Raw genomic sequence first — 20,979 nt, 5'->3', positions numbered from 1 at the left:
TATATATAGTGATGGTGAATTGTTAGGTCAATTAATAGAAGACTTTTTTTTACACTTCCGGTTCCATTGTCTCAATGTCAATGGAATAATGGTTATAGGCCTATACTACGACATAAAATGTGTCAACAAAATACACAACACATGAATTTTCAAGTTTTAATTTGTCTTAAAAAAAAACGTTAACTCAAATGTTGTTCATCCTCGTACTATTGGCAACCAGTTAATATTTAATTGGTACCTGATTTATCAACAAATACACTGTAAATAGTGCGCTGTATCTTCAAGTGTTACCAGTCCAGCTTGTGTGCTTTGTCCTAGTAAATTGAATATCTTTGGGATTTGGAGTATTTGGATTATTCCATCATGAAAACAATTAATTGGAGCCCTAAACTGAATTGTATAGATTTTATGACATTGTATCTTATGAATGATGTAATGCGTTTGGAGATATTTTAATATATTTTTGTATGAGCAAATGGATTAAAGTGTGAATGCTAAATCCAGAGCCAAATTGTAATGGAAAGTAAAGTCTTACCTCCAGTTGATATGCTCGTCTTGGCTTGCAGTACAGCCGATCACGAGTGGATTACCTCCAACCAAGTCACGTCAGTGCAGCGACTGATCAAAACAGGAGAGATTCAAGAGTAGTAGCTTACTGATTGAACTGTACATTGTGTATTTATGTTGGTAAAAGAAAGGTCAAATGGTGAATGAGAAAACAACCTCTGGTGTTTTTACTCCATACCATCTAATGGGTGTCGACAGGTGTAGGTGCCAGCTGGCTGCGGGGCAGTAAAACAGAGCGGGGGTCACGTGGAACCTGAGGTCAGGGTCCCTGCACTCTCATGAGGATCACTGCCAGGGAATAATGCAACGTGGTTCCCCTCTCTTAGCGAGGGATTGCAAAAAAGGTATTTCATTAAATAACATGTTGATGATGATATCAACAGTTGGAATATTTTGCACTCACAAAATCAAAATAGTTTTCTGATGAACAAACTATCACCCCAATTTGACACCGGACCTACTTTGAATTGTATGTTGGCATGCAATTCCAAAAGAAAAAAAACAGGAAATAATGTCGTATACAAGTTCTCCAACATCAATATTAACAATCATACCCCAATGTAAAATCTGCATCTGGTGGTGTGTTTTCCTTTAGTTCTTCATCAGTTTTGTTATACTCCTCCAATGCCATCCATACCTTGAACCAAGGTGTAACAATGAGCACAACACACTGATTGAAACAGATTTCATCACCAATACAAATATTCTGATTGTTTCTAACCATAATGGCTTGTATGTTTCAATCCAAACCATGGGTGTTTCACCTGTAGGTGCACTAATAGCCGCTTTAACATTTACAATGTCCACAGCCCTGCAAACTAGGGCTGCTCGATTATGGCAAAAATCATAATCTCGATTATTTGGGTCAATAATTGATATCACGATTATTAAAAACGATTATCCATTTACTTTGAAAACATCCATTTATTGAAAAAAAAATTTGAACAGTATGTTTTTAACAGTTGATTATCCTGAACTTTAAGTATAATTCAACTGAAAAACCAATACAAACAATTTAAAAAAACAAATAATCATTTTATTTCGATTATGTTGTTTTCATAATCGTTGCAAGCCAAAATCGTAATTGCGATTAAAATACGACTAATTGAGCAGCCCTACTGCAAACTCACACTCATATTTCATATATAACCAGCTCCGAGATGTGTCTTTATGGACATTTGAAAGCAAGCTTCATCTGCCTTTCAAAACCAGGCAGAGCGGCCCATGTTCACACATTAGAGTGTGACCTCCGCTAGCTGACAATGTGAGATCAAGCCACAGGCTGCCGGGAGAACGTGTTGCATTTGGATCAGCGGCATGGACGGATAACTGAGGTGCACACGGTGATTTGAAATCCTGAAAAACACAAATGTGGACTCTTGCACAAACCAAAATGCCCACACAGGCATTTTTAACACCTGCTTTCAAGGTCCCTAAAATCACACGGACACAAAAGCACCCAGAATAACACATACGCACACATACACACAGATAATGTGTCTTCATAACATTATGGATGGATGAGTGAGCAGCTCCATAGAACAGTGATTACTGGCTGCTGTGTGTGAAAGGAAATAGATTAGTCACTGTCTCAGCTCTCTCCCTTTTAATAACACAACATATAAACACTCCTTCATGCTGTCTGAGTGGAAAAGAATAAACTCAATATTCAATGTGAGGCTCCAAGGAAACTGCTTTTTAATAGTGTGGCATAAAGTGAAAATAATATGAATTACTTTGATATCCTCTTCATCATCATGAATGTGTCTGCTCTAGTTTATTACACACATTTGAAAAACATGTAAACAAAAGAAAACCTACAGTACTCTGAATATCACCATTGCTGTTATTATAGTCACATTTATGCAAACTGTTTTTGTGCATCTTTCTCCAAGTGTTCCACAAGCAATAAAGGAGAATCATTTTACATAAACATTTTTCTCTGGGAATAAATGCAAAGAAAAAAGACTGCAGCAGCCTCACAGAGGCCCTTCAAAAGATATAAAAAGATGGAGGAGGAGAGGTTAAAGGGAAAAATGTGCCTTCCTTTGGGTACGCTTAAGGTCTTAGCGCGGCTCTCTCTCATCACAGGTGCATTCTGGGCAGATGGGATATGAACCCTGTCCGTGAGCAACTCTCATGCAATCTTTTTTTTACAGATAGGCCTACGTGAACAGATGGATGGACGGATAACGAACAACCCCCCAGTTCAGCATGAATCCCTTAATTATGTTCATAATAAATGCGCAATTTAAAAATCTATTTCACACAATCTGAAAACAATGATATTTACTGATTTGTTGGTGGAAGGAGTTATAATCCCTAAATGCATAATGGTGAGGTTGGTAATGAGTTTGACTGTATTTTCCATTGCTATCGTCCCCACAGCGTGATGCTGAGGAGCATGACGCCTCACCTAATCCTACGTGAGCGTTGAAGACAAGACTTCTGACAGCCGACACACGCCGAGAGGTGTCACAGCGGCAACAAAGGCTCTTGTTTATTAACGGAGCTTGTGAGATGCCAAATGAACCATGAAATTAGTACTTTGCACACAACACAGACATACCAGGTATGGAGAGGCAATCGAGGGAACGAAGGAGAGCTACCTGTGTCACGCCGGGAAGACGCTCACAAACATACAGATAAAAAGAATCAATTTCATGGGCCGTGATAGTAAACAGAGTGTAGAGGCATCTGTACAGCAGATTGTGTGACCCAGGTTTTGAAGGCTTTCTGCTGCTGTGTGTCCTCCCAGTCAGGCCTCTGGGTTAAAGGAGTAGTTCAACATTTTGGGATACACTTATTTTTCTTTCATGCCGAGTTAGATGAAAAGACTGATACAACATGTAGTTGGAAACAGCAGGTTGGCTTTAGCTTAGAAGCAGAGGGAGACAGCCAGCATGATTCTTTCTATGCTAACTTATTTTTAAAATGTCGTTTGTTTATTTAATACAAAAGCCAACATTTTACTAGACAAATTCGTTTGATGAATTCCTAGGCAGGAATGTGACAATGGCCAACATGAAAATGGCCAAGAAATAGTCAGATACAAATCTGATATACTGCAAATGACAGATTCATTATACAAAATATAGAGGGAATGGTCTTGTAATACTATACTGACAAGCCATTAAAGGGCAACTTAACACCATGTTTTTAATCTAACACCAACTTTTACAAACTGCATAAAAAAAACTGACAGTCCAATTCACACTATCTATTGTAATGACCACTATAAAGTAGGACCAGGGCAAGGATCAATACATAGTGTATTAAAGTGAGTGTACATACAATTCACCAAAAGAAAAGAGGGTTTAGGTTGCATGTTCAATATGATGTCTCTAAACTGACTCGGTGTCCTATAAGCAGCATCATGACAGCAGGAAACCTGGCCTGCCTTGGTGTACTCGAGCAGGAAACTGAGACTTGAGCAGACAACAACCTATGCTGATCTCCTTATGAGGTGAAGAGAGAATGTGCCTTTAGGGATCAACAGTGTCACAGAGAAAGACTTTGCTGTGCTGCAGTGAAACGGTTGTAAGAGGGTGTGACTCGGGCATGGAGGACTCTGAGTGTTATGCTGCCATCTATGGGTAGAACAAAGCTTCCATCGATTCCTCTACACACTCTCCCTCTCATATTAGAGCTGTGTCAAAATCAGTATCCTGCCTCCACCAGATGCTTGTCAACTACGTCCCCCAAGAGTCCAATACACAGTTACACTTAGCTCTTTAAAACATTACAAAGTCCACACTGCAGCCTCTCACCATGCTCCTCTAACAAAAGTTGAGCACACATGACCCGCAGGCCGCTGCTGAGTGGCATGCAGTTGCCCTGTTGGCACCAGCCAGCTCCTCACCTGGCAGACACCCTGGCAGCAGGTAAAGAGGCAGAGGGCATCATTCAGAGGTCCTTAACCCTGTCACTTATCTGCTACCACACACACACACACACACACACACACACACACACACACACACACACACACACACACACACACACACACACACACACACACACACACACACACACACACACACACACACACACACACACACACACACACACACACACACACACACACACACACACACACACACACACACACACACACACACACACACACACACACACACTTCAGGGGAACGAGAGCTCACACAGCATCCACAAACTCATGTTCACTCACAGGCTTCACATCAGGCTCAGTACATTGAAGAAGCTAAATATGAATTTCCTTTTGCTGTCATAAATAGCAGGTGTGATGGATACAGTCCACATGCCTATCATCAGAGCTAAATTGATCACAGTGTGGCTGATGTACACATGTGGTGGGTAGCCAAAGCCTTTCCGGAGAGTGATGGATAGCTAAAGTGAAGGCAGCTAATTGGAAGTTTAAGGTAAAATCACATTGTCAGTGGGGAAGGAAATTGGTAGCGTTTACATTTTGTTCCTCAGATGATTCCTAGTTGAAGTTGGAAGACGAGAGACGCCATATAGAGCTTCTTTTTTTTTTTTATGAAAAAATACTTCGGAGTAATAATCACAAACAAGAAGCGGAAAAAACAAAGCAGCAGGGTTGAAAGGAAAATGATTTGATGTATTTAAATCAAATATTTGTTTACAGCTTTCATGCTGTGCCAGTCTGCACCGCATAGTTTCACTGCAACAAATTGCAGCGTGCCGCATTTAATAGAATTTCACCGTGTAACTCTGCTTTTGTCAGAGTGATACAAAGGCCAGTGCCTGTCCCCGGTTAATCAAAGCCTCTGTTGACACAGGAAGTCTATGTCTATGGGAAGATACCATGATAGAGTGGTTAGGCTGTGTGTGTGTTTGTGTGTGTGTGTGTGTGTGTGTGTGTGTGTGTGTGTGTGTGTGTGTGTGTGTGTGTGTGTATGTATGTGTGTGTGTGTGTGGTGGGGTGATCTAGTCGTACTCACACTGCCTCTCTTCTCTTTGTGTGACAAAGCCGATAGCCCCCGTCAATCTGGGAAGATATAATCATTATACAAACAACACCCTTCTATTATTGACACTACATCTATGTGTGTGCGAGTACATGAGTGGCAGAAGGAGTATGGAGAAGAAACAATTATGATCAGTGCCTGACCCGGCCAGTCTTAAAGTGACAGTGTGCTTGAAACAAAGTGCCTGTCCGATTGTTTTCGTCACACATGTGTTGAAATGAGCCATGAATACATTTGAAGAGATACTTTCAGAAAGAATGTTGTTATCCATGTTTGAACTATTCACATCAAGACCTTTTCTACGACTGCAGGCTCTTCACCCCAGCTTCAAGTGCAGGTTGCAACATCTTTGTGTATTCACAAGTCCATCACAGAAACATTTTCAGTGCTCGTCCGTCATCTTCTTGAGAAGTGCATTACCACCTGAACGACATGCCCTCTAACTTTAATTGTTCACTTAAAAACAACTTATTTTATACCTTAGCTGTTAATGTCAGATAAGCTCTCGAAGGGCATCACTCTGACTGTGTTTTAATGTTACAAATTAACACAAAACACCCTCATACTTAACACTCTCTATCTGAACTAAGAACTGCATCAATTGCTGGATAATTAAAGAAAGCTGGGTAAAGATTTTGTGAATTGAATAGAGCACACACAAATGATATGTTAATAACAAAAAGGCATGGGTAAACCAATATTTGAGTCCTGTAAGTCCCTCTTAAGCCCCAAGCCTGTTTTTCAAGTTTCAGGCTCGAAAATGACATTCCCAGAACAAATGACCATATCTTCCCTTCTAAAAGGGTTAAATTAATAATCTTTTTTCTCAAAGTAATGGTAAACCTGTGAGTTGGATGTAGAAAAGTCAGAATCAATGAAGATGTTTTTTATTTTAAAGAAAATTCAGAACACAACATGGTAAAAAATTGTAAATTATAGTGTCCGTCCCAAAAATATTTTGTACTTATAGTAAAAACTAACCGTGGATGATGGGTTAGTAGACTAAAAGCTTTAGGAATCCAAAGTACAACATATAATAAGTACCCTGTATCAAGATTGATGCAAAACAAGTGATATTTGACCTTTTTAGACAGATTTAGCAAAGAAAAACCTCTTCTGGGGCCATTTGGGTGGATTTTCTTTATCTCTAGCCCCCCTTCTTCGATTTTGACATGTGACATCTCTTTCTGACCGTTAGAGCCAATAGAATCGAAGGTAAATCGTCCCGCACACACTCATGTTAAGAAATAAGGTGACGTCTTTGCGCATTCAATGAATTTACAGAGCGTAGGAATGGCCTGCTCTACTATTTTAAAACGGAATTGCAGTTTTATTGCTTATAGATTATCAGAACATTTCAAAGGGGACACCGTCACATTGGAAATTAACCTATGGATTAACTACATCATCGTTGTTATCGTTTTAATGCCATTGAAGACCAGTTTAGACCAGACAAAGACGAAGGTAAGCCATGTTAGCGTTGTGGGCTACCTAGCGCCACTTGTTTTGATGTAAGTTTTTTTTGTTGTTAACGTCGCAAGTTTGTATCTTTCAGTGTTGAGGTGGGCACCGTTAGATTCTGTGTCTTTATGATCATAAACGATGTGTTGGATGTGCAGCTAGGATAAGTAATAAGGGAGCTAGGAGTGATTTTCGGTGCAGTAATAGGTTAGCATTTTTAGCTCGGGTCTAATTCAGAGGCTCACTGTTAGCATTGTGTGTTTTTTTTTATTTAAAAAAAAAAAAAGATCAGTTAAATGAGTTTTACCCGTTATATGGATAAAAAATATTCATAGTTTATTAAATGTTAAAGTTCCTTAGACGTTGTTTCCTGCAAATGACGCGATTTCGGCCCCGGAACCGGGTCCGTGGGGCTTAAGAGGTTCATCTAGCTCGGTCTTTTTTCTCAGTATGTTTGATGCTATTTACTGTAAGTGTTGAGGGCAAAACTGGGGAAAATAACCAACCTGATCTCACCAGAATGCGTGACTCCACCACGACAAAAGAGCCTCATTCACTTTACATTAGGGTTTTTTGCGTGGTGCCGACACATAAATGTAGCAGAATGCGTGACTCCACCACGCAATGTGGTGTTAAGGAGTCGTGGTGGAGTCACGCATTCTGGTGAGATCAGGTTGAAAATAACACACATGGACAATGAGCAAAAAGAGTAAATGGTGACAGAACTTTTTTACATTAAAGTGGTGGAACCAGATGAAATGTAATGCTAGCGTACATTTTATGTTATCTTATGAGTACATTAAAGATGTTATAAAGGTAACGTATTGTATAGATTCCCCATGTTTGTGTTTGAAAATGAAACGTTAAAAGTTTGTAAGAAATGATTTCCAAGTATTTAAGCCAGGCAAGTCACCTGAATGATTCTGTTTTACAGGCAAAGTTGGTTTGATTTCAAATTGATATCTTATTATCAGTAGTCCCAGACAAGAGTGCATTTTACAATGATCTGAGAAGTTCTGGACTGACTGTTACATTGCACTTCAACTTGTGACTGTGAGTTGCTTTAAAAACAAACCTCTCATTTACTGCCCCTACAATTCAACAAAACGTCAGACACTCATAGACCTGTTGCTCCAGGACACTTTCTGGCATAATATCAAATATATTACACCTTGCCAGCCCAGCAGCCAGAAACATGATTGTCGATGGCAACAGATCCGAAAGCTGCTCTCAAATCCTGCGCACAGCCTGACAATAAGCAAAGTCGAATCCATGTTAGCCCCTACTGCCGGTGTAAGAAACAAAATCCCGGCTCTAAATACAGAATAATGAGGCATTAAAGTCTGGGGCTGAGGAGGGTAATAATAAGAATGTCAGGAGGGAATGACGGGAAAAGGGACAATAGTTTCCCGAGGAAAGAGTGAGAGAACGATGGGGGAGAAGGAAAGATAAGGATTCTGGCTTAGTTACTGGGGAAGGATTAAGTGATGTGACACTTTTGTATGTTGAATGTGTGTGTATGCTTACACACACACAACAGGCATGCTAAGTCTTTCAGACGTGCGCGCGCCCTCTCTCTCCTTCAATCACCCTCGGAGAGACGCACACACATCCAGGCATGTGCTGAGCGGGGTTAAGGAGCTGCGTTGCCCTCTGAGCCAGTCTTACTGGGCTGTAATGACTTTAGTGGATGTCGGATTCTTTTTATCCACCAGTGTAATATAATAAAGCAGAAGGGAGGGAGCTATCTTCCTCAAGCTGCCTCTCTAGGGCCTCAGCGGACCGTGCTCTGACTCCTTCTCTTTCCCTTACCTTCCTACTTCACTCTCTACGCCCTGAGATGAAATACTTTGTCGTGAATAACCTTGACCTCCTTCCCTCTCCAGTCCTTACAATCTGTCTTCACTGGGGTATTGGGTTAGTTCAGCCTTCTGCTTTCCTCTTTGTTTCCTTTCTTCCAAGTCCATCTCCAGTGTCAGCCGCAGCACTGTAGGGTTTTTGAACTGCTCCACCCTGAGTGACGCGGTGTGTCAGGCCCAGTTTCACTCCACACACTCGGTTCAGGTCCCCTGCTGCTTCAGGGCCCCTCTGGTTATTTCTATTATCTCTAAAGTCCTACCACCCTTTGTATTCAGTCTCTGTGTGACTGCCTTTGTCTGTCTGAAACAAAAAGGTGGGTCTCCCTGGGGGTCAAACTGAGACAGTACACTCAGTGCAGCAAACACGATATGATGGCGCTCATTTCACTATGTGTTAGCTAAGTACAACTCTTCAAAAATAAACAAATTAAGACTTTACCTTGCATTTCCAGGCCCATTTTCTGGCAGCAGATGTTTATTGTTGTTGGATAACTGTCCGTACATAAATCACATGATGACATTTCTAGATATTTGCAGCACAGATGTTAGTATCTGTTCCTCAGGGTGAAAAGGAGGGGATTTAATAGACCATGATGCTAATACATTGCATTATAAAAAAGTGTTGTTTGTAATATATTGTTCTCTCAGGCCACAGTTAGAGAAAATGCATCCTTATCGGCAAACACTTCTAAAAATAACAACTTTCAACATTATTTACTTTTCCAATTCTGGTCTCATCTCTTCAGGCTTTTCCTTTGATATAGAAGAGCAGTGAAGCAGCAGTTATATTCTAAAATATATAAAATAGAAATAAATATGTCTTCTGTGAGGACAAAACTAATGGTGACTTTGCATAACATACAGGAAAAAGAGAATGGAATAAGTAAAAATGTAGGACTTGTAAAAGGATGCTTTGTCTCACTTTCTTCTGATCTAATGTGCAAATAAGTAGGTCAGAGTTGTGTGGAAGGCAAACTTCTGACACACATGTGATTCACTGCGGATCAAGTCTGCAAGATAAAGGTGTCCGCCACTTGGCTTACAACTTAAAAGGTTGTTTTACCAAAATCAATTCACACAAAAACACATTTTCCTGTTAACTTTTCATGTCAAAAGTTCTGCTTTGATTCGTCTAGGTGTTGAGATATCAGTGTGACATTGCAAAGGTTTGTATTACAGTTACTAATCCCCATAATGCTTTGAGACTTAACATTTGTTGTCTGTATTATCAGGGTTGGATTAACATTTGACATCATTAATAATGTAACCAATAACTTCTGCAGATGAGTAACCATACTGATAAATCTGAACGGACTTAAACTAACTATCAATTTGTTATGATACGGCGGAATATAAAACTTTAACACATCTCACAGTGAATCACAAAAGTTACAATAAATGTGCAGAAACACTTACCTCTCACTTTCACTTTCTTCCTCTTCTTCTTCCTCCCTCCATGCTGAGACCCCCCCCCCCCCCCCCCCACCCGCTTGCTTCACAGAGCTGAGTGTGTTTATGTGTACGGTTGGTGATTGTGGTGGGGGGTCTAATTCAATCCACCAGCAGCCAGTTACAGTTCACATTAACACAGTTTAATAAAAGACTATTCAATTAGCTACAGAGCTCCATGTGAGTGTGTGCTGCGTGCAGAAACAGAATGGTGACTGTCATTGATGGAGATCCAATTAGGCTCACTGTCGACTTCTCACATATGCAATGCCAAGTTGGCCGAGGGAGGAGAGAAGAAAGGAGGAGAGGGAAGCAGCGAGGGAGAGAGAAAAGTGTAGGGAAGAGAACTCTAACAGCGCGTGAACTCCGAATAAAAGTCTGCGGTGCATGTGTGGGAATGTGCGTCTGACAGCATGTGCATTCTACAAGTGTCTAACTTTCCTTGAATTGATCCCCATTAAGTGTTTAGAAAGGGCAGTGGTTTGTCAGAAGCCCTGACACCACCTCTCATTTGCTGACACCTCTTCAGCTAGATGAGAAGGAACAGCCGACAAACAGCATTTCAAGAGCGGAACAAAGGAGACGGTGCAGGGATGCTCTAACATATACATTAGGCTGACTCGTCTTCAGCTTGAGCTTCAAGAAGTATCAGACGTCTGGCAACAACTGAAAGAATCGTTTTTCAAATAAACACCTGCACTTAAAGGTAGGGTAGGTAATTCACTTCAGAAACACTTTTTGTTATATTCCATGGAATGCTCTTAACATCCTGATAGCAATGAACACATGAAATGCTTTGACAATAAATACATATCAAAATGTCATCTGTGAAAGCAGTACTGTAAAAAGCACGACCAATCATCTGAGCCGGCCCGGCTAAAATAACTGGATGGCCTACCTGCCTGTCAGCCTTCCATCTGTGCACAAACTTATCTCGTGCCCTCGTTGGTCATGTGCGCGTTCGTGTGTGTTGGGAGGATAGGGCTGTGTATCTTCACTGGTCTCACGATTCGATTCCGATTATCCTGTCACCGATTCGATTCGATATCCCGATGTATCACGATTCATAGCAATGCGTTGCATCCTCAATTTTCTATATTACTGCACATGGCTTCTTTTTCATCAATGAATACATGCAGTGAATACATATGAACTCTCTTTTTATTATTTAGAAAGTTCTTCGAAATCAATAACATAAATGTCTTGACATTAATTTATAAACCAAAATCAATCAATTGTATAGCTCTAGCATCCCTATACAGTATCTGTGTGTGAAATTGCTCCATCCTCAAAAACAAAAAACTAATGCTTCTGCGGTCTAGCTCCAGCTTCTAGCAACGGTCTTCTGTTTAAAAAAGGACACTGAATGTCCTGAATGTGGCATCACTAACAAGACTTGAGTCTGAACACAGCAGACAACAGGAGTATTTACAACAGCATATCAAAACAAAAATACTGCGTGTGGGCGAACACTTACATTCTCTGTCTTACTGTTACATAAATCCCATGATTGTAGGAGATTAAAGTTAGCTTCCTCACATCTCAATCAGTGATTAAGTGAATAATAAAGTTCCTATCAGGTTACTATCAGCCTGTCACTCATTATTTTCAGGGTTTGGAGGAACAGAGGAGAAGGTGATCACGGAAGCTTTTTTCTCCTGCCTTCACAAACTTTACACCTATGCCTTACACACGTATATATCGTCTAATAGCAAGAGGACATTCATACTCTGCATTCCAAGACTTAACTAAATCCACCAAAAACCTGACATGATTGTAACGTGAGTATTTAAAAAAAAAAACATAAATCCCTTTGTGTCTGAGCCACAGCGACACGGAGTGATTCAGAGCGGGTCCTTCTGCTGTTGGTTCTGGACTGGTGTTCTTGTGTCGATGGATAAAGCAGACTGCCCCGTCTTTGGTGCCGCTGTCACGTCTGTTCCCCGATCTCTGCGTCACCGGCTGATTCAGGAAGCAACGTTACCACGCTATAATCAATTATGTTGTGTCACTGCATCGATGCAGAATCGTCCGCATCGCGATGCATCGTAGAAACGATTCATTTCAACACCCCTATTGGGGGAGGGGCTCAGTAAGGAAGTCTGAAGGAAGGGACACACACACACACACACACACACACACACACACACACACACACACACACACACACACACACACACACACACACACACACACACACACACACACACACACACACACACACACACACACACACACACACACACACACACACACACACACACACACACACACACACACACACACACACACACACACACACACACACACACACACACACACACACACACACACACCTCTGCTTTATGCACATTTTCCGGAGCCCGTTTAAGTCAACTGGGCCCAGTAATTGTCGAGGACTGGAAATCGATAGTGGCGCATTGTGAGGCGAGAGCAGCCATCTTCTCACCTCGCACCATGAAGCTGTCTTCCCCCAATCAAAGCCAGACCAGTTACCAAGGCAACCTCAATCCGCAATCTTTCACAGTAATAAGGCGGGAAAAAGAAATGCTTGGCACTGAAGGTGCAGGGTTGATAATATAAAGAGAATATGTTGAAACTGAAACTGAAAAAAAAATAACATTACAGACGCTGAGATTTGCAGCACATTCAGTGATGGGACTCGTTCAGATCCAACAAACCTCGGCTTCCTCAAAAAACAAACATAACCCCGCCATCAAGATTGTGTTTACCTCATTTCAACACCAAAACCCATTCAAAACATCTCATAAAGCCCAGTCGTTGTTTTTTTTCACCCATTGTGCTCTCTTATCCCATATATTGGTGAAATATCCCTGATATTTCTGTAATTTAGCCAATTTAATTAAAAGGGGTGGGTTTCTAATAAAAGCCAAATGGCAGATAGCGGTGCCGGGGCTTTTCAGGAGCTTGTTTAATCAGAGAATTGCTGAATGGGAAAAGGCAATAACAGAGTGAATAGAGGCTGGTATTTGTAAAGAAATGTCAGGGAGAGTGCAGCGATATGAGAGTCGCCGGCTGAAACCTCTAATATGCTGCTGCTTTTAATATAGGTGATATGTGCATCATGTCTGCTGGGTTAGAGCTGCCTAATCCCTGGAGAGGAAGTGGAGTTTGTGCTTGGAGCTGTTCTCTAGCTCACACACAGACACACACTCCAGTCCATTTCATTGGTCTCAGTATTTCACTTTACCAGTTTTGTGTAATAGAGCACTATATTTTATGGATTTGTCTTTGGCGCTATGAATGCTATGTGGGGATCGATGCCGTGGTGGCAAGTGAGAGTCAAACTGTGATCAATAAATCTCTTCTAAAAGCCATCATTAACAAATGCACTCTGCTACTTCCACATTGGCTAACACTTCTATGAACATGTATTTAGACCCAGGAACAACTAGTAGGGGCATATTATAAGTCCTTTCATATTATTTGTATCTGCTGTGTGTCTGTGTTTATGTGTGCAATATGTTTGTGTGTGTGTCCAATCACAAACCTCTATCACTCCGAGGGTGGGTGGCCGGCCAACCATGTCCATATATAAGTGAAAATGTGTCTTAACTGAGTCACACAGTCACACACAGTCACACACAGTCACACACACACACACACACACACACACACACACACACACACACACACACACACACACACACACACACACACACACACACACACACACACACACACACACACACACACACACACACACACACACACACACACACACACACACACACACACACACACAGGTTAAGTGTGTGAGTACAGAGTAGAGCTGACCTTCAGGGTTATCTAGAAGGTTCCTCCACACCTTGCTGCTAGCTCCAACCCTTGCTTGTCACCATGGAAACACAGCTAGCAGGGACAATATGTGGCCTGTCCAGTGGGTTGCTCATGTGCATGCATTCAGGCAAGCACTTTTATGTGACGACGCGTACATTCCGGGGTTCACTACGGTGAAAAAAACACAGCACACACACATATATATATATATATATAAAACATACACACTTCACTGTTCATCCGTCCTCCACTTAATTTATCCCTCATTGCCTTCACTCTCCTTTCCCTTCTCTCACTTAATGGAAACCATGAGCACGGCACACAATCAAGCCCCTGGGCCTGCACAGCGCTGTCAGAAGAGTGCACACGACCCCATTTTCAGTGGTGGAAGCATTATTAGCGTGCCGTGACAAGAGACAGCCATCCGCACCACACGCGCACACAGACATGAAAGGAAGACACACATTGCGCAGTCTGATCACCACCGGATAACTTTATTTATTTCAGCGACAGCCGGGACGTGCCGGTGCAACATAACAATAAATCAGCACATCATACACTCTGGAGTGACATGTCAAGATAATACACTCAAAAACCAAGAAGGACAGTGAGTGGGAAAGAGGCGGAGGTTATTCAGTGATGGTGGATAAATAAATGGATGGATGGACAAAGGAAGGAGAGAAATGGACAGACTTGATATGCTCTCTCCTTCTTCTTCTTCTTCTTCTTCTTCTTCTTCTTGTTCTCCTGCTTTCTTTGGGTTTCTCAGCCGTGATTGGTCATTGAACCCTGAAATAAGGAGGGAGGTAGGCAGGGGTGGAGGGAAGAAAAGAGAAACAATTAAATTAAAAATGTACCCAGGAGGAAAATCCACAAAAAGTCAGGATGCATCATGGGAAATCAAATCATTCACACAAAAACAAGGCTTTCAAAGCACATATCCAAAAATGACAGGAAACCATTAAATATCTAAATGTTACAAGAGAAAGCTGAGCGGTTTTTCATATTCTTCTGAAACCTAAATTTTTGCCTAAAGAGAATTTCCTTTCACTTTTAGAACATGTCTTAAATTGACAGTAGAGATATACTGTATGCATATTGAACTATTTATCTAGCTAAATCCTCTTCGTTGTAAAATTATAAGTTACACTTATAATGCAGTCTCTCCTATCTGCATTATTAGTTATCTGTTTGATATTACTGACTATTCAATTACAGTATAATGATGTCAAGTTTTAAACAAGAGAAAAAAAGGGAAAGCGGGAGAAACAACTGCTTAATATCTAAGAAAAGTATAAAATAACCTGAAGCCATTAGTTCAGATTTCGGGCTCTTTTTCTGATTGTGAGAGATGATCCTTTGAGACATGGCTTACTTTTGTTGGCTTTATTTTGATGTGGACGAGCAAAACTCAACATCCTTGAGTGTAAGACATGGAAAAATACATACTGTATGCCTACTGATGCACACAGAGCCTTATCGCTGCACTACTATGGCAGTGGTCGGTGCGTAGCTGATCAAATTGATGTTTGACTGCAGGTGGCAACACAGGAAACACACACACACACACACACACACACACACACACACACACACACACACACACACACACACACACACACACACACACACACACACACACACACACACACACACACACACACACACACACACACACACACACACACACACACACACACACACACACACACACACACACACACACACACACACACACACACACACACACACACACACACACACACACACAGACCCAGTGAGTCACAGAAGCTGCTGGGGAGGTGTGAAGTGGTTTATTAGCACCCAAAAGCCACAAAAATGGCCTAGCGTACAACACCCACCTTTAGAAAGGCACTTCGTGAATTCCTCTGTGGAAGCTGCAGTGCGTCTAAGTCATTTCAGTTCATTTATATAACTGCTTTTGATATCTTTTTCTATTCCATCTTAAATTCCAAGAGCATATTACTGCTCTTTGCTTGCTTATTGGTACTCTGTACTGTTGTCATGCTTAGCACTGGTTCGAATGTTTCTTTGGGATCTTACTGAGATTTCAATTTAGCCTCAAGTATTTCTACCACCAGCCCTAAATCAATACAATTGCTAACATCAATAATAATCCTTCAACTCCTTATCCCTCTAGCCCTTAAATGAATGTATTCATTGTTACTGAAGGTTGTTTCCAGTTACATGGTTGAAATCTTTATGAAACTATGTAAAATGACAAATTGATTGTCTCTGCAACAAATTAGTAAGTAAATACAATATGTAATTCCAAAGTGACAAACATTGTACAACACAGTGATTGGAAGTGATGTTGGATGTTGTGTATTCATTTCGAAGCGTCTGTGTGTTGATGTAGTTTTAAAAACACCGATAGCTGTTTTACAAAGCCAGTCTACTAGGGTACGACTCAACACGTCTTACATGACAACAAATACAAACACACAGTCATATTGAGATACACAGAATGACCCAGGGGTAGTGGAGCATTAGCTTGTGGCTGCAGGGTGGGCTAGTTGGCATGCTAACTACCTCGGTGCTCGGCTGGCAGGCTGATACGCTGGCGGGCAGGTTAGCCCTTCACTTGCCAAGTGCATCCGAGGGCATCACAGCCTGTGCCATTGAATTGGAGATGAGCGGCAAATGTGACAAGGGGATTTAGCTTTACTGTTCCACTCACGTCCCGAGTTATAAAGGGGGACAGTGTGTGTCTGCATATGTGCATGAAAAGATGTGAAAGTGGCTCTCTGTGTGTGTGTGTGTGTGCGTGTGCGTGTGCGTGTGCGTGTGCGTGTGCGTGTGTGTGTGTGTGTGTGTGTGTGTGTGCAGTGAGTTTATACTCGCATTTACATGTGTGCAGATGCATTCACTTGTGAGTGTGTGTGTGAGTATTGCCATACTCATATACAGCAGTGAGATGGGGCATTACGCCTCATGCATAGTGTATGAAGTAGTTCTTGAATTTGAAAACTGACCCCCGGCACCTCCCACAGAACACGCAGTTCCATTTGGTGCCCTAGGTCCAAGTTTGGACTGCCGCCATCCACACTTGGATAATTTAAAGACAGGAAAAGCTTTTTATGCATGACACCTTGGGCAGAGAGGGCAGCCAAATATTCAAGCTCAAGGTCTGCAGTGAATTGAAGACGTACACTCAGTTCCCTGTTTATTAGGCACACCAGCTAATGCAGTCTTATCGAACAGACGATAAATCCTTCCTTCGTGAAGGTTATGATGTTCGCCTTTGTTGAAACTGCTTTTAAGGAGGTGCTGATTCGACTTTATGGTCATTCTGGGGATGCTGTTTGTGGTGCTGTTTAATTGTACTGCGTTACACTAAGAGCTTCTGTGTACTTCTAATATCAGGTACACCCCATTTGCAGTAAATCAAAAGCATGCTGTGGACAGACCCTCCAATAATACTTCTTGTTTAGAAGTTTAATCAGCTGCTTGACCTGTACTACCATTAATAAGAAGCATCTTGCATTCAGTTTCTGTCTTGAGTGAACAAGTGAGTGAACCGGGCATGACTCGCTGATGATGAGAGAAGGTGGTTCTGCTCAAACTGCAGAGATAGGATTATGATACATAGATCATTTGTATTACTTCCTAGTAGAGATACATGGAAACTGTGGTGTGTCTTTTTTACACTAACCTAAGACTAGAACAACACATGAAACCACGGTACAAGAAGACACTGACACCTGTAGCCTCTTAACGCTTAAAGACATGAAACAATCAAAAACGGCACCACAAAAGATTGATACAAATTTGATTAAAAAAATATTTGAAATACATAAAAAAAAAAATGCATACATCTAGTCCAAAATCCTTAAAACAAAATCAAACACCAGGTGCTTAAAAAAATGAACAACAGCATATTGCTTGCATTCTTGTGTTCATCTTAAGAGTTTTTGATAAAAACCACACTACACCATCTAGACGTGATATGGCAGCATTGTTATGGTAGAGTCCAAAATAACCACAATGTGATTTGTAGTTTCTACGGCTCATGCTTTCTAAACTTCTTCACTTGATGGAACCAACTCTTACACTCTATTTCACTACATTATTTCTCACTGACCCTTGCTGAGATGGAGAAGTGTCTGCTGAGGTTAGATTCAACACACGGAGAAAACAGTGAAACAGCATTTAGACACACCAACACATGTTCTGGTCCACCTGCCAGTTTCCATCCAATTAGTGAGCAGTGTGAGGAGCAACGAAGAAGCAACAGTCTTCACACATGCTCGGTATGTTCACACTTCCCCAGTCATAAGGAAATGCACAAGATACAGACAGCAAACCCGAATGTAAACACATATGCATCAAATGTAAGAAGACACTCACTCGCATACACACTCGCTTCGCTCACTTGCATTTTCTCTGCGAAAAACAAAAATAATAGACAAGTAGAAAATCAATAAGTGCCTCCTCCGCTCAGTGCTAACAGCGCTGAGTTCTCTGCCTCTCTCTGGAGGAACGGAGACAGTTGCCAGGCAGGCAGGGATGTCAATCAGCAACTCAAAGAGTGGCCGGGGCTACGTCTGCTTTATAAACACACACACATTCACTGATTACACGGTCAGTAGGACAGGCAAACAGTCAATCAGTGGAGGACGCCATTTAATCAGTCAGTCGGCTAGTTAGTTACATCTTCACTAAAGATTTACTCAGTCTGTATGTTGCTCAGCTGGTCATTCTTACTACTCAATTATTCGGTCAGATAAAGGTTCAGTGCGTCAGTTATCTGCTGTATTGAAGCATTTAGGTGCTTGTTGGGAAAATACTCAATGTACTCTTCCAATATCAGAGTAGCACATGATAACAAAGGCCCAACTTTACGGCCCGTCTACACTACAGGCATGAAAAAATCTTGGAGCTGGGCGTGTCTGAAGCTTGGCCATTTTTTGCGAGCAACCAATCACATGAACCTGCCGCCCCCGACATACAAAGCAATAGCAATGTTAAAACGAAGTAAACTGGATATAAACTCTCCAAACAGGCGAAAAAACTATCAGTTTCACCCACTGTCTCTGCCACCTCCCTCCATGCCTGGTTCCTCCGGTTTGTATCCCAGTAAATAGTTCCGGTCGTAAAGAACCGGTTGATTTGCTACCGTAATATCTCATTTGGAATATGAGAAAATGAACTGCGGTCTGGCTCTCCCAGCTTGCACGCGGTTTGATTGGCTGCGCTTGCACTGGCGGGATTTGCATAAACGGGATTTCATTGGCTGATGCCAAGCATTGAGCCTCAAAAGTTGAACATTGTTCAACTTTTGATGCCGATAGATGCTCGTGATGCTTGCAAAGCCATGCCATGCTCCCCACAATGCAGTTCGGCGAAGATTCAAAATCTTCTACGTCACCCCATTCAAGTGAATGGGCGAAGCGTTGAAAGCATTTTTTGATGCCTGTAGTGTAGACGTACCGTGGCTGCAAAAGTTGAGCAATGTTCAACTTTTGAAGCTTCTGAAGCTTTCGGTGGAAGCGTCAGCCAATCAAATCATATGCCAGTACAAGCTCTAGCCAATCAAACCGCTGCTTGTGTGTCAGGGGCGGGAGATTCATGTGATTGGTTGTTGGTCGAGCTTCAGACACGCCCGCCGGCAAGCTTTTTTTGAAGCTGTAGTGTGGACGGGCCGTAAGTGCGTACATGACGATGTATGATTATCTGGAAGCGCATCAGGACTGTTTAGGCATATGATAGCTATGTGACAACGATTAACATGATGATTCAGTCTCTATGGAGAGAGGCATATGACAAGCATGATGCATATTTATTGGTTGATATTCTGGGCTCTGACCTTCAATAGCGCTTTTAAATCCGATAAGCAGGTCAGCAGCGTAGTCAAAACCTGCTTTTTAAAAAAAAAAATACGACTATTGGCTAAGACCAAGTCGTTTTTATCTTTTAAAGACCTGGAAAGGGTTATTAACGCCTTTGTTACCTTGAGGTTGGACTACTGCAACGCTCTGTACGTGGGTATGGACCAGGCGTCAATTAAACGCCTGCAGCTAGTGCAGAACGCAGCTGCACGTCTACTCACTGGCCACAAAAAACGTGACCACATCACCCCAATTCTGGCCTCACTGCACTGGCTTCCAATTTGGTTCGGAATTGATTTTAAACTCCTTTTATTTTTTTTTAAGCACTAAATGGGCTGGCTCCGGCCTATATAGCTGAGCTCTTCCAGCGCTACACCCCAGCCAGAGCTTTAAGGTCGGCTGATCAGCTGCTGCTGATAGTGCCCAAGACCAGGCTCAAAACACAAGGGCACCGAGCATTCGCAGCAGCTGGCCCTAGGCTCTGGAATACTCTGCCCCTCCATGTGACGTCGGTCCAGACATTAGGGGTTTTTAAATCCACTCTTAAAACACACTTCTTCTCCCTGGCCTTTTAGTCAGAGCGGAGCACAACTCCTGACTTTTCCCTGTGTTTTTGATATATCTGTTGTAATGTATTGTCTTTTATTGTGATTGTAGTATTTATTACATGTACAGCACTTTGGCCCGACCACAAATCGCTTTTAAACGTGCTTTATAAACTTTGATTTGATTTGATGATCATTTGTGACGTGGGCCTCAGCTAATCTGAACAAAACATTGCATATGGCTTTGAACCGGTATTCATGCATCTTGTGACTGCGTAACACCCTCTCTTGTATATAAGCATGTGAAGGACACTGTTCAGGAACTAGTTCTACTAGTTGCAAGTATGTGATGACTACTTCCATTCTTGCAAGGATAATAAATACATATACATATACGTATCCTGATATTGAAGCTCAAGCCGGTGGCGAGAGATATTTTTCTAACAGTGCTTAGTCCGTCCGTGGATCATCAGCC

General features: G+C 41.7%; 1 protein-coding gene across 2 annotated transcripts in view; it reads right to left on the bottom strand.

Annotated features, from left to right (window-relative positions):
• Window positions 1-14,582: 14,582 nt before the first annotated feature.
• chchd6b (coiled-coil-helix-coiled-coil-helix domain containing 6b) overlaps window positions 14,583-20,979 on the bottom strand; it is a 56,705-nt gene continuing 50,308 nt past the window's right edge. For both annotated transcript variants that reach the window (XM_079682198.1, XM_079682199.1), the window contains one exon: window positions 14,583-14,896. In XM_079682198.1, coding sequence (XP_079538324.1) covers window positions 14,873-14,896 — 24 coding nt within the window. In that variant the 3' untranslated portion in view covers window positions 14,583-14,872. The remainder of the gene's footprint in view (window positions 14,897-20,979) is intronic.

Source organism: Notothenia rossii (assembly GCF_949606895.1).
Source record: "Notothenia rossii genome assembly, chromosome: 5".
NCBI classification, from domain to species: domain Eukaryota; kingdom Metazoa; phylum Chordata; class Actinopteri; order Perciformes; family Nototheniidae; genus Notothenia; species Notothenia rossii.
Note: the sequence above shows the minus strand (reverse complement) of the source record. Positions and strands in the feature narration are given on the sequence as shown.